We start from the raw sequence: 14,347 nt of genomic DNA, 5'->3' as shown, positions 1-14,347 counted from the left end.
TAATCCTAGATATGGAAACCCATCCTGCACAAAGTCAGCTGCCAACCAAAAAAAAAAAAAAAAAAAGAAAAAAAAAAGGGGGGGGGGGGGGGGAGAAGTTTATTCAGATGCTCAAAGTCCATCTTTTTTTTCCAGTCTAACATAACCCTGGCACTTTATAACCAAACAGACAACTCCTTTTCCAATTAAAGTGGAATTAGGAAACTCAATCAAATTAGCTCACTATTAAAGCCCTTCTTTATTAAACCGTTTTATTGTAGTAATATTAAGTTTCACCCGCTCTTGGAACACGAGACTTTAAAAAGTTTCCCTTGTGATATTGATTTGGCTGCTCCCAGGATGGATCAGGGTCAAAAGTATTTACCTAGGTGTAATCTGTAATATTGACTTCTTTTTTTTTTTAAGAAAAATCTTAAAATTGTATCCAGCTTGATCAATTGCGCGAGAGAAGGAAGAATTGCATTTTACTTGCTACCGTCCTTTGATTTTACCCCGGGGCTTCCTTCAATAGCTGCGGCAGGACGCGTCTCCTCCCAGACCCACCAGTATATTAACTGGTTGGTAGGAGCCGCGCTGTCAGCTCCGAGCCAATGTTTACACAGTTATATTTGAAGTGAGAAAGTAAACAGTCCAGCTGTGCCACGGAGCGGTTCGGTGGGATTAGGTTTCCATACCAACCAACTTTAGGAGCTTTTACAGTCTTAATTCAACCATGCACTGAACTTGTTCTTTGTGAGTAATAGTTTTTTCTGGGCCAAACACTCCCAGAACTGATAAGAAAGTCGCGCTCGGGCCTTCGGAAGGATCGCCTCTCTGGATGCACGGGGGGCACGCCCGCTGCCTCTGCCTCTCATCGTAATACATAACTAACTAGAGGGAGTAACGCCTTTCTTACTTTTTGGTCTTGAAGAATAGTCGGAAAGCATTGCAAAAAAAAGAAAAAAAAAAAAGAAAAAAAAGGAAAAAAGAAAAAGAAAACCAAAAGAAACAACAAAATACAAATTTTTAAAAACTCCAACAAAACAAAAAACCCAACCCACGCGTGTAGCCTTTACTCTTGAAATGCGGAGGAAAGATTTGGAAGGACACACAGCTCCAAAAGTAAACCAGCGAAATCTTTCCTGCGCGTACACCCCGCACTGAGCTTGTGGGGTCTTAACTCATTCACGCCTGCGGCAAACATGTTCTTTCGTTCTCAAAACCCGTCATTATTATATATCCCTTTGCTTATCGTAATATAAAACAATTAAAATGCACATTCAAATTTCAGATACGAGGGAAAAGTACCTCTCCGCTGCTGCAGAACCCGCGGTCGGCAAGGCGGGCGTTTGCTTTAACCGTTCTTCTCTTCTCTGCGACAACGTCAGATTTCCTAAACGTGACAAAATTCGGCGAGGTATCGAAGGAAAAAAAAAAAAATCCTGCTTAAATTTACACCTCTGATTCCCCCCCGGCATGAATAACAAAAAGACCAGAACCAGAAATAAACGTATTTGACAATTTCGGTTGAAAAGGAAATTGCTCTGGTTTGTACGCTTCGTTTTTATTTATAAATTTTCCGAAGAATATCTGGTTTGACCGTGATAAAAATGTAGTAAACATGTTTGTACTAATTGCGTAAACTCCTTTAAATATTGACTGTACTTGTCAAATGAATTTCCCCAAACACACTTCCACCGTCTCATAAAATACCACTTGCCATTTATAAGACCGATTTTTTTTTTTTAATAGAAAATAACATTTATTTCTATGAAATGGAAACACAGAATTACCTGTTAGAAACAGCAAGAAGTTTGCTACATCGGAACAAGAAAGCAATTTTCTTGCAGATCACAAATGAAGGAGGTTCATTAAACCGTCATACACCATTGGCGCCGGGGTCCTACGGACAGTTACAAATATATCTACTTTCCAATGTTATATACAGATCGTAACATTTCTGGGGGCGGGAAGGAAAAGGCTTTCAATTTGACAATATGTTTAATCTATATGCCTGGTAAGTATTACAATGAGCTGTCTAACCTTTAGCTTAACGTTAATACCAAGTTCACCTACGCGTTACATTAATAACTTAGATTTCCATTTTATAACATTATACACTTGCTAGTATACATATATATATGTATGTGTGTGGGAAAGAGAGTGTGTGTGTGTGTACACACTCCCACGACGCACCAAGGATATCCATGCTTATGGCCATAAGCAACAAAGAGTGACTCATGTCTGGACAATGAAAGTGCACCTTGATCACCGTTTTAATACACCTACGTCTGTCCGCGCCGGGCTCCGCACGCAATCATCGCCTGTACGGGGGAGAGGGGAGAGAAAGCCACCTGTGTCCGTCCACCCGTGCCTACCTAGCTACCCCTACACAGATGAGCTTTAGGAAGCCGCCCCCGCTATTGCTTCTCGGGGGTGTTGTTGACCATGGGCCCGTAGAGCCCGCCGGAGTAGACCTGCTCCTTGTGCACGGCGGAGCGGTCCCGCATGAGGTCGCTGAAGGCGTAGTCCACGGGCGGCCGGAACCCGAGGGTGGGCATCAGCCCGGCCGTGGAGTAGGGGGTCATGAAGGCCAGTCCCCGGCTGTGCGCCGAGTAGGCGAGGCGCAGGGGGTTGAGTCCCAGGTGGGTGCCCAGCGGGTAGGCGCCGGCCTCGGCCCCGAAGTGCGTGGCGTTGGGCTGCAGAGGGGAGAAGGCGGAGCGGCTGCCCAGCGTGCCGATGGCGGGGGCCATGGCGCCGGCTATCAAGGGCCGGTGGTGGGCGGCGGCGGCGGCGGGGGTGGACGGAAGGCCTTGCAAGGCGCCGTCCCGAGCCCAGCCCTCCTCGGGACCCTTCTCCGGGCCGCGGTTGTTGAGGATCTGCTCGATGGCCTGTACCACGTCCCCGCCGCAGCCCTGCAGCACCAGCTCCAGCACGCTGCGCTTGTGCGCCGGGAAGACGCGCGTCAGGATGTCGATGGGAGTCCGCTGCCGGCCGCCGGCCGAGGGCGACGGGTCCTGCTCGTCCTTGTCCGCCTCCGAGCCCGAGTCCGAGCCCAGCGGGCTGATGGAGCCCGGGCTCTCCTCCCCCTCCTTCGGGCCCTTGGAGACGGGCGAGCTCAGGAAGGACTCGCCGTCCCCGTTCTCCGAGCCCGAGCCGTGGCGAGCTTCTGGGGAGGAGGTGCCGGGCACGGACTCGCCGTCCGGGGACAGGGGCTTCCCGCCCGCCTGCTGCGGGGTGACGGCGCGGCTCGGCAGCAGCGTCTTGGGGAACAGCTCGAACTTCTGCATCTTGGACTCTGCAGGGCGCGGGGGGGGGGGGGGGGGGGGAGAAGGAGAGAGACCGTCAGTGCGGCTGCCCCAGGCGGGCCCCGCGGAGCGTCCCAGCCGTCGGCGGGGCCACTCGCCCGCTCGGCCGGGGGATGCCGCCTGCAGGTCCGCGCCCCACCACCACCCCCGGCCCCTTCCCCGCCCCCCCGCCCCGCGTCGGGCCGGGCCGGGCCGGGCGCACAGCGCGGCCTTACCTGAGGCGCCGGCGCCTCCCTCGCCGCCGCCGGCGCAGACGGAGCCGAAGACCTCGTACGCGGGCCGGGGCGGGATGATGCCGTTGGCGGCCGCCAGGGCCAGTCCCTCGGCGGTGCCGTACAGCAGCTGGAGCTCGCGGGCCTCGTTCTCCTCCTGCGCCTGCTGGCGGCGCAGCGCCACCTGGGCCGCCATGACGCGCTGGCGCTCGGCGATGAGGGTGCACTTGGCGCACATGCAGTCCTTCCAGCGGCAGTACCGCTTGTGGCCCTTCAGCGCCGACACCACGCCGTGGTTGCGGCAACGGGCGCACTTAGGCGTTCGCGGGTACTTCTCGGCCGCCCGCAGCAGCAGCGGCGGAGCCCGCAACAAGCTCCCGGCTACGCTCACCGGCAACGTGGCCGCCGCTGCCGCCGCCGCCGCCGCCACCGAGCTGGGGGGCACGGGGGGGGGCGCGGCGGGCACGGTGGGCAGCTCCGACCGCAGCTCCATCCTGGCAAACCCGCCCCGAAAGAGCGACCCCCCCTCCCCGGCCTCCCCCAAAGCAACGCGGGGCGGGGGAGCCCCCGCGGCCCACCCGCGCCCGGACGCGGAAAAACTCCTGGCGCCTTCAGGCGCGATCACGGGTGGGGGGCACACGGAGCCCCGGGTGCGGGCATGCAAACCCCAGCGCCTATCGCCTCGCCTCGCTCGCCGCCCCTGTCCCCCTGCACCGACACACGGCTCCGGAGTGGGGTTCAAGTGAGCAGGGGTCGGCGGGAGCCTTTCCGCGCCTTCCTCCCCCACCCCCCACCCCGCTCCCGAAAAGCGACTCTAAGACAAGAAAATCCAAGAAAACTTAGATCTCTCTCGCTTCCTTGCTCTCCATGCGCATCTGGCAGGGCAGCGCCAAGTCCATCGCGCCGGGCTCAAAGCCGAGCTCTCCCGTCTGCACTTGCGGGATCGCCGGTCCCCACGGTGCCCCGGTGAAAACCCGAGCTGCTCCCTAAGCTCAGCTCCCCCTTCCCCCTTTAACTACGATCACAGATTCAAAGTGTCCCTTCAAAGAGCAATCCGGCACCTTCAACGACAGGATCCCTCGCCACAAGACGCGGAGACTAGTATCCAGGAGAGAATAAAAAAAATAAATTTAAAAAAAAAAAAAATCACCCCGTCTCCCGAGCAGCAGCACCGCAGCCGGGCGGAGGGGCCGGCAGCCCGCGGCCAGGGGACCCCTCGCCCCCGACCCGGCCCGGCCCGGCTGGGCTCACCCGCCGCGGCGAACCCGAGCAGGCGGCCGGCGTCGGAGCAGTCGGAGCAGGCAGAACCGACGGGAGGGCCGGAGCGGGCAGAGCTGACGGCAGGGCCGGAGCGGGCAGGGCCGGAGCGGGCAGGGCCGGAACGCCGCAGGCCCCCGCGCCCCCCGGGACACGCCGCCGCCCCGCGCCGCCTGGCGCGTGCGGCCCGCGCGGCCGGAGCTGCAGGCAGAGCGCGCTGGCCGCCGCGCCGCCCGCCGCCACTCGCGCTATTGTTGCGCCCCGCGTTGCCATTAGGCAACATTTGACAACAATGTGGCGCCTGCTATTGGCCAGGGGCGGGAAGCGCCGCGCTGATTGGCCGCCCGACGGTCCGCCGCGTCCGCCCGGCGGCTGCTCGAGCGCGCCGCGCCCGCGGAGAGCCGGGAGGGTCCTGGGGGGACCCGCGGGGAGAGCGGTGTCCGCGCGTGTGCGTGTGCGCGTGCAAAAACCTGTCCGACTGCTGGCTGCTGGGGAGTTTGGCTTTTCTCGTGGGTTTGTGGTGGTGCGGGGGGGCTAATCCAGTGGAAACGGTATTTGCCTTGCCAACTGTTAGAATTTTTGTTCCTGGGTGTCACTTGTCAAAAGGGTGGGGGGAAATGTACTGTGGAAGGTGACAACTCAATTTATGGTCTCCCCCCTCCCCTTGGAGATTTTGTTTTATAATAGTATGTAATGATGCCTCTCTCCTTCCCTTTTCCTTCCTTCCCTTTTCCTTCCTTCCTTCACTTTTCCTTCCTTCCTTCCTTCCTTCCTTCCTTCCTTCCTTCCTTCCTTCCTTCCTTCCTTCCTTCCTTCCTTCCTTCCTTCCTTCCTTCCTTCCCTTTTCCTTCCTTCCTTCCCTTTTCCTTCCTTCCTTCCTCCGCTCGCTGCCCCCTTCCCTTTCTCTCTCCCCCCTTCCCCCCTCTCCCACTCCACAGCTGCAGGTGAATTTTGCAGGTGCTGCTGCCATGGCAGAACCCCGAGGTGAGTAGGATTTTCCGTATTTTCCTTGCGCCGTAGGCTGGGAGAGCCCTGCCCGCCCTTCGCTCCCCAGAAAGTGAAGTTCGTTCTTTCCCTGCCAGCTGGTTGCGTGACTACATGTTCAACAGGCGCCTTCCCCGCGGGGACAATAAACCCGAGGGGCTGATTTTTGAGGAGGAGGCTACCGGGCTGGTAACTGTATATTAACCCCGAAGCTTTTGTTTTAGCATTAACCACCCGGGTTTGACGTCACCTTCGCTGGTAGCGGGGAGGAGGTAGCACTTCGGTGGGAAATAACGCCGTCTCCTTTCCCCAAGGCTCTCCCGTTTCCCACGAGGGATCTCCATCCTCTTCGGCACTTTTTGAAGTTCTTTGTTACATCTGTCCGTAACTCCTTCCCGGTAGCGGGAACCGTCTGCCGGTCGCCGCTCGCTAAGGTCCTCCTCTCCGCCGCCCCAGCATCCCCACCTGCGCGGTCCCACGCTGCGAGATCTTCCCCCGGCGCCTCCCCGGGTGGGCTGGGGGGGGGGGGTGCCCCCGAGCGAGCTGCCTGCCCCCGCGGCACTGGGGCAACCCGAGCCGGGAGGAGAGCGAGCCCTGGCTCCGCTCTAAACGTGCCGGGCCTGCCCGCCGCTCCCTCCGCGGCCGGGAAAGCGCGCACAGCCGCGGAGGGCCGCGGAGGGCCGCGGAGGGCCGCGGGGCAGCCCCGGGCGGGACAAGCAGCGCTCGCTGATGCTCCGCAGCCCCTTCCCCTTTGTCACACTCCTCCTGTGGGTGCGAGAAGCACAACTGCAGAGCCCTAAAACTTGTCAATATTTTTATTACACTTACATCCTTCTTCCTCTCTCTCTGTTTGTTTTTTTTTTTTTTTTTCCCCCCAAAGTGAGCGCTTTCCCACACGACTTTCTGTGTGTGCAGCTGCCACCCACTCCTTGTGATTTAGGTGTTATAACACCTCTATTTAATACAGCCGCGAAGTTAAAATATCCGATTTAATTTTATTCGCAACCGCTCATTTTACCCTCCGGGGAGACTTACTCAGATCATCTGATTTAATTTGAAATTCGTAGAAGTCGATCAGACTGAATAAGAAACATTTAAAATACTGCTTTATGTCGGCTTACCATGGATAAAATGTTCTCCCTTCTTCCTGGCAGTTTAGTTTGGGTTTACGGTGGGGATTTTTTCTGCACATACCTTCCCCTTTCTCCCCCGAGGCAGCCTGCCATCACCAACAACACTGGACACGGGTTACACTGATTTCCCCGGTTGCCTTTTCTTTCAGCTTTCATTTAAATTAAAGGGCTGGCTTATCCTTTCCGTTTATGGCGGTTTTAAACTATCTATTTTGGAAAGAGCCGTAGCAAAACCACCCAACAGTGGGTCATTAACCAGCCAGTGAAATACGGTGGTTTCTGTTCAGAGCCTCATGCCTTTAGGTGCAAACATTGCAAACCGCGGTGTAGAAGTTTGAACACAGAAAGTGTAGCATCGCTATCCCGAGGCGTTACCTACAGTTTCCGTAGGCTCATGCGGCACGTCCCCCTGTGACTATATAGGAAGAGTTAGGACACAATGTCCTAGCGCTGTGCGCATAAACACCCAGTGCCTGGTTCTGATGGTTACCCCAAGTCAGCACTAGAGACACCCCCTCCTCCAAAACACTTAACCACATACCGCTTTTAAAATACTACGCTCAGCATCAATCCAACATCGAAACAGCCGAGTTTTGCTCATCAAATGTTTGTTGCAAAAAACATACAACTCAGCCCCAGGATTCCGCAAGTGCTGAGGATATTTGTCAAAAGCTCCCCCAATATATCACGAGGGTTTAACGGTTTCCCACCCCCTCCTTCTTTCTTCCCAGCCCCGCAAGGGCAGGCAGCAGCCCCGGCGCGGGCGGGTGAGCGCCCCGGAGGCGGCGGGGGCTGAAGGCGAAGCCGCTGCCCGCGGCCCCGCCGCTCCCGGGAAAGCGCCGCTCTTCGCCAGACCCGAGGCCGAGGCCTCTCCGGACTCGGCAACACTGCTCCGGGCTGAGGGAGACGCTGCTCTTTCCTCCTTCCAGCTCTGGTCGCGGAAGGGGGGCACTTTCAAACGGGATCCCAACGTTTTTTGTTGTTGTTTTCTTACGACGTGTCTTTAGAAAAAGAGAGCCCCGGAGCCCCGACTCTCACTTTTCACTGATTTGATGTTTTAATAATAATAATTTCTCCCCTCTCCTTATTTTGCCACGGAAGCTTTGACTGCGAACCCAGGCAACCACACAGATTTTATTCAAACAGAACACAACTTGGCCGTGAGTTAGCCCGGATCAGCCGAGCCCCGGCCAGGGCTTGCCATGGAGCAGGAGCTTTCTCCAGCTTTTTGCCCCGGCCTGCCGGAGCCCTGTGTCTGGGTGAGTGTACGAGAGGCAGCGGGGGAGTTGCTGTTGCTGCCCCCCCCCCCCCCCCCCCCCGCTTCTTCCCCCTTCTCTTCTGCAATTCATTTCTGTTTGACGAGGCACAATAAAATCTCCATGTACATCCCTGCTCTTGTGTCTTTCTTGGAGGGGGGCGGGGGGGTGTTTGTTTTAGGAACGCACAGAGAAGCCGTGCTCTCGCTGCAAGGGCGGGTGTGCTGGGGAACGCGAGCGGGACGCCGCGATGTTCCGAGGAAAGAGAAATTCATTCCTCCAAAACCAGCGAAATGCAACTTTAAAGGCCCGAGACTTGTGTCGCTCCCAGCTTGGCTCCGGGAGCTCCTTCCACCACCGTCAAAGCTGAGGCGTGGACCCAGCTCCTCGCTTCCCCCCGCAGGGGCTCGCCGGGCCCCGGAGGAGCAGCCCAGGTTTGGCACAGGGCGCCTGGGCCAGCTCCAGGGCCCGGGGCGAGCGGGTCCCCCCACGGCAAGAGCCCTGCCCGAGCCGGGCTCAGGCGGCTGATGGCCCCCCCGAGCCCCCCCCGGTGTGTGGGGGGGTCAGAACCAGAGACTGCGGAGCACAGCTTCGCCCCTGGCTTGGGCGAGACGCGTGAAAAGCGACGTTACTTCGTTACAGGAATTAAAAGAAACGCCGCGTTTCGTTGCGTGGTGCCCCGGTTGCTGCTTAATTATCCCCGCCATGTGTTTGACTCTGGCAGCCTCCAGGAACGCACGAAGTCGGTGCCCACGACCCAGTGCTCACATCTGGGTCAGCTCGATACAACACAAGACGAATTTTTTTTATTTTTTTTTTTTCCTTTAAGCAGCGCCGATCTTCCCGGTGTTTATTTCTCTCCTCATTCCCATTCATTCATCTAAAGGCTTCCTATGCATCGCTGCTCCCGTGCAAAAGTTTGAGAGGGCTGCATGCAACGGTGCTGCTGCATCTTCCCCCAATTACAGTAGTAAAATCTTAATTAAAAAGAGCCCGTCTATTGGCTGCCATGTAGGAGAAGGCAGACACGCACGCCCGGAGGCAGCGCAGCGCCCGGAAGCATCCCAGAGAAATATAGTTCTTGATTAGTGTATTTTCATCTCGTTCTTAGCGGAAGACAGTTTGTAAGTACCTGCTAATGTTAGTGCTCTTTAAGGTTTCAATTGTTCTAGGGGGTTTGCCATTGACTTTTTCATTATTTACCTACTGAATCAAAGTAAGCAAATGCCATCTGTTTCCCTGCTGCTATCATCTTCACTTTTAATTATCCGCCCAGCAGCCTAATAGAGATGATATTAAACTAAATCTTTTTGACATTAAAAGTAATTATCCCCAAACCAATATTACAAGAATGAAAATTACCCTTCCCCCCCACCAAGAAAAAGGCACATTCCTCCCAGCCCAGGCAACCTCTTCAGATCCCGGAGCGGGGAAAGGTAGACGGAGCTCCCGTTAGCCCGGACTTCTCAAGTATTTGAAACATTATTAACTCGATTTCCCCGCTCCCAGTGGGGGAGGAAAAAGAGACAAGGGAGAGAGATTTGTGGAAGGAAATCAGGGAAATTCGGGGTTCCGAATTATCCTGCGTGGGCTCCTTTCCGCCCCGCAGCCCAGCGGCTGCTCCGCAGGGACCCGCCCGGCTCCGCACCCGGGATGGGCGGCGGGGGGGGGCCGGGGCTGCCTGACCCCAGCGAGGCACCCGCCGGGCCCGGCACAGGGCCCAGCACCGGGCTGCTAGGCAATAGCGTGTCATACATACACACACTGGCCGTGTCTCGAAGCGCTTTGCACCGTCCGACGGCACTGGCCGTGGGTGATGCATTGGCGTTGAGGGGACGGTCATTATAGAGACATTAGGAGCGGGTTCGTAATGAAGGGGAGGACGGCGGGTCTTCTAACAGATGGTCGCTTGCGGAATTACCGCTACGGAGTCATTTCACTGAGACTCAAACTTCTCCGCCATTTCTCCTCCGACTCGCTTTAATATGTGCCGGAGCCGCGTCCCCCATTTCCTTTAATATGTGCTAAACTGAGCTAATTTTAATTGCATGTTTCAACTTTGCTAATTAAATAGAGTGGTCTAATTAAAAGTGACTAGGGAACAGTTTTAATTCAACCCTCTACTTTTTTAACAATCCATTATGCAACAAATCCAGGGTAAGCCCTCCCTTTAAAAAAGCTACAGATGATTGAGTTTTTACACCTTTTTACACGCTCACAATGGGGAGACTTGACCCAACATATGTAGCGGCGGGGCTGGGCCCCCCCGGCTCCCCGGTGGGGTATTGGAAACGGGCTGTCTCGCTGCTGCTGCCCTGCCTGAGCGCTGCTGGACCCGGTCGCCTCCCGGGGCCTCCCCGCTGGAAGTGCTGAGACTATTAGCCCAGCGGAGGTTAGAGTAGCACATCCCCAAGACAGCAGCCCGGGATTTGGGAAAATCGGGCTCTTTACACGCTTCATCTCTTCACCAAGTGCTCATTAGGTTGTTAACCTCTGGTTCACATGAAAGGGGCATGTGATGAATCCCCTCCCGAACAAATGGGCGCATCCCCCTTCAGGCACTGAACAAAGCCCTTAAAATAACTGCACAAGAAAGCCTTTAGTTGTTACTCTAAAATTTCTTTTCTCTGAGAGCTTGTGCCCATCCACACACACACGCACACAGACACACAGAAAGACGAAGAAAAGCGCACGCACACACAAGAATCCCCCCCCCACCACCCACCCACACCCCGTGCGCTGGAGCTAAAAATTAAAAATCCGGGTTCCGTCCCCCGGCCCTTTGGCGCTGGCGAATGGTCCCCCGGGTTTGGCAGAGATTCGGACTGGGGCTTCCCAAGGGAGGGGAAAGAAATCTTAATCGCTTTAGCGGAGCGGGCGGGGGGAGGCAGCCTCTCCCTGCGGAGGGGGAAAGGCAGGCGCCCCCAGCCGGGGGGCAGCCCTCTGCGCGGGGGGGCCGATCCCCTCCCGCTGCTCTCCACTTCTCCCACCCGCCCCCGAGAGACAAGTTGAGCGGGTTCAGAGGTGAAGAGGACGCGGGCAGGAATTTCCCTTCCCGGAGGGGGAACCCAGCGAGGGCCGGGGCCGCCCTGGGGGGGAGCCCAGCGCCTCCCCGTCGCCCCGGCCCCACGGCGGGGCCGCCCGGAGCGGCTGTCCCGCTCCCCGCTGGAAGCAAGGGCGGCGGAGCGGAGCCTCTCCTTAACCAAACCGGCTCACCTTGGAAGGCAATGCTGCCGCGCACTCCCGTGTACAGGGCGCGTATTGCTAATTGAGGGATGGCCGGGAGAGCAAGGGGGACCAGCGCCTGGCTCCCGCATTCCCACAGCTCTTGTATGGATTTTAGGCTCTTTAGGACCTTTCCTTTTCTCTCTCTCTCTCTCTCTCACTCCTTCTCCCTCTCCCTTTTTATTTCCCAGCCCCTCGGGCATGGATTAAAGTGACAGACAATTTTCCCTTCGCACCTTATTGATGGTTAAATGCACTTTGAGATAATGCGCGGAGGGCGGCGGGGGGGGGGGGGGGGGTGTGTTCTCGAGAGAGCGGAGGTTTTGGGAGTGCTGCAGCCCTCCGCGGGACGGTGGAGCGGGCCCCGGGCAGGCAGCTGCGGGGCGGGGGGGGGGGCGGCTCGGCACAGGCTGACCCCGCTCCCCTCCTCTCCCCATCACCTTGCAGGTGGCTGCGGGACAGCGAAACGTGTCAACTGCGCGTTCCCGTGGCACAGGAAAACACGCGTGTGCCGCAGCGTCTCCTGCAGCCGTGGGCCTGCGGCTTGGAAACACACGCTCACACACGCACATGCAGGTAAAGGAGGAGGCAGCAGTTCAGAGCCAGAATGACTCAGGAAAGCTCCGCTCGGTTAATTTACTATAGGGCGCTCCGAGAGGTTCATTAAAAAGGCTCTTGTCAGCTCCCTAACGATCCGAGAGCTTTTTAATTATATTTTATATTCCTTTACCCGTCCCCTAACTTCAAACACATGGTAAAAAGGATTTGCTGTTTTGTTTCAGGTAAAACCTAATAATTAAAATTCAGACCCCGTCCCATGCATCTGCTTCGCCTTTGCCAAATGAATTGAAGGGAGAGAGAAAAGCGATTTCATTGAGATCACAGATGGGGTGCAGGTTTTTGGAAGAAATTTGAGAAACACCATTGTCCAGAATCAAAACTCTATGTCTTGCCCCACAAAGGGGGCTGCTTTAAGCCCCTCAACTTCTATGGGGCTTGTTTTTTAAACTTTAAGTGTTCCGCACAATAAGCTGCCACCAAAATGTCACAACCACTCTGATTCCAAGTGTGTCTCGCTGCAAAGGGTGCAGAAAAATGAAGGGAGCAAAGGGAAGGAGTATAATTAAAAACCCTCCAGCTCCCTCATGCCTGCTGGGGGCACGGCGGCCCTTTCGGGGCGGGGGCGGCCGGGGAAGTGCCCCCGCCCGTGACAGACACCCCGAGGTGCGGGGCAGCTCCCGGCCTGCGCGGCTCCCGCGTCTGCCCTGCCCCAGCCCGGCTCGGCACATCGGAGCGCTTCCATATTTTGGAGGCTAAATTGTTTCATTAGCCGAAAGCAGAAGATTAAGCCTTTTATTTTTATTCATGATCATGACAGCCCCAGTCGGATTTGCCGGAGGATTCCCCTCCCTCCATGTTTGTTGCCCTAGGAGCTCAGGAGCTTAACAATCCTGCCGGAACGCGATAGATAAATACAACCTATATCGTTAAAGAGACATAGTCAGCGTGTTTGCGGAGGGGCGGGAGAAGAGAGCCGGTTTAATAGCATCATCAAAACCCACACGCACTTAGGGAAAAAAATAATTCTTGTATTCTTTTTACAGTCAACACACGCTATTTAATGGGGCCTTATGCAAACACAGACTTCTCTTAAGTTAACGACGGACCATCCGCAATCTACCACGGCACCGCGCCGGCTGCCATCAGTCCTTCCTGCGGGACCGGGCAGCGCTGGGGCACTGCCAGGGCTTTTGGCTCCATGGGTTTGTTTGGTGGTGGTGGGGTTTGTTTTTTTTTTGGGGTGTGTGTGTGTGTGTGTGTTTGTTTGTTTGTTTGTTTTTTCGGTAATGCCCAATTTTTTCGTGCGCGCCCTGCCGCCCAGAGCAGGGCTGAGCGTCCCCATCTCCGCCCACGCCAGTGGGGAAGGTCCGGCCCCACGCTCGCCAAAGGCAAGGCAACGAGCGGTCTCGCTCCAGCTGAATTTGTTTTTTGGTTTTTTGTTTCCCCCTTTCGATGTCTCTTTTATTCATTTTCACCTTTTTTTTTTTTTTTTTGAGGGGGCGGACGGGCACTTTCCGCCGCGGCTGTGAGGGCACAGCCGGGCCGGATCTGCGCCCAGTGGGAAGGGAAAGGAGACTCCGGGGAGCGGCTTCGCACCGGGGGCACCCTGGTCAGTGCGCGGCTTCACCCCTGCCCGCCCCGCGGCCGTGTGCCTGGCCGGTCACTGCTCCGCCTGGGCGAGCGGTGTTACCGCTCCCGCCCGCCCGCCGCCGGCGCTCCGGTGCCCGGTGGGGATTTTTCCGTCAACAGCTTCTCCCCAGCCCGGGAGGGGCCGAGGCGCGGCTGCTGGGCGCGGGCGGCTCCCTGAGGCACGGCGCCCGCTGGGGGGTTGGGGGCGTTTTCTCTCCCCGCCCTGTTCTTTTCGCGCCGATGTTTTCACGGGGGAGCCCGCCGGCCCCGAGGTGCGAAGGCGCGGTTTGCTATGGCGCCTCCTGCTCCTGGCCTGGCGCTGCGGCTCCATCCCGGCCTGTGCCGGGAGGGTGACGGGGGTATCCCGCTCCCCACGGGACAAACCCCTCGGGAGGAGCGGGCAGGGCGGGCGGTGAAGGGGCCCGGTGCGGGACACCCGCGGGCTGTTTCCGCGGCCGCCATTTCCTTAGCGCTGCGGCCGCCGAGCCGAGGCGCTTTCCCCTCAGACCCCGGAGCGGGCCCGTTCCTGAGGAGCGGTCGGCCAGTGCCGCCTGCGGGCGGGCAGGAGGAGGGAGGGGGTCCCTGTCCGGACACGGCGGGCGCCCGCCGAGAAGACAGGAGCCGCTACCGGGGCCGGTTATTTTCCCCGCGCTGTCCCGCCCCGGCGCCCCTCACGCCCAGGCGGGTCCCTGCCCGGCTCGCTGCCGTCTTCCCTCCTCCCTGCCCCGCGGGAGCCGCTCCTCGCACCCACCGACGGCGGGCAGGCCTCGATGGCGGCTCCTGCAGTCCGTTATCTGCGCCCG

General features: G+C 57.4%; 1 protein-coding gene across 2 annotated transcripts; it reads right to left on the bottom strand.

Annotated features, from left to right (window-relative positions):
* Positions 1 to 1,532: 1,532 nt before the first annotated feature.
* DMRTA2 (DMRT like family A2) lies at positions 1,533 to 5,016 on the bottom strand. Of its 2 annotated transcripts, XM_075759443.1 has the most exons (3): positions 4,751 to 5,016; positions 3,503 to 4,597; positions 1,533 to 3,277 (listed from the first exon to the last, which is right to left on the bottom strand). In XM_075759443.1, exons 2-3 carry the CDS (start codon positions 3,990 to 3,992, stop codon positions 2,400 to 2,402), a joined length of 1,368 nt encoding a protein of 455 aa, XP_075615558.1. In that variant the 5' UTR covers positions 3,993 to 4,597; positions 4,751 to 5,016; the 3' UTR covers positions 1,533 to 2,399. The 2 variants fall into 2 exon arrangements, with proteins under 2 accessions (XP_075615558.1, XP_075615557.1); XM_075759442.1 differs by having other exon boundaries at positions 3,503 to 5,016.
* Positions 5,017 to 14,347: the final 9,331 nt, after the last annotated feature.

Source organism: Balearica regulorum, chromosome 8, assembly GCF_011004875.1.
Source record: "Balearica regulorum gibbericeps isolate bBalReg1 chromosome 8, bBalReg1.pri, whole genome shotgun sequence".
NCBI lineage: Eukaryota > Metazoa > Chordata > Aves > Gruiformes > Gruidae > Balearica > Balearica regulorum.
This window is presented reverse-complemented; position numbering and strand designations above follow the sequence as displayed.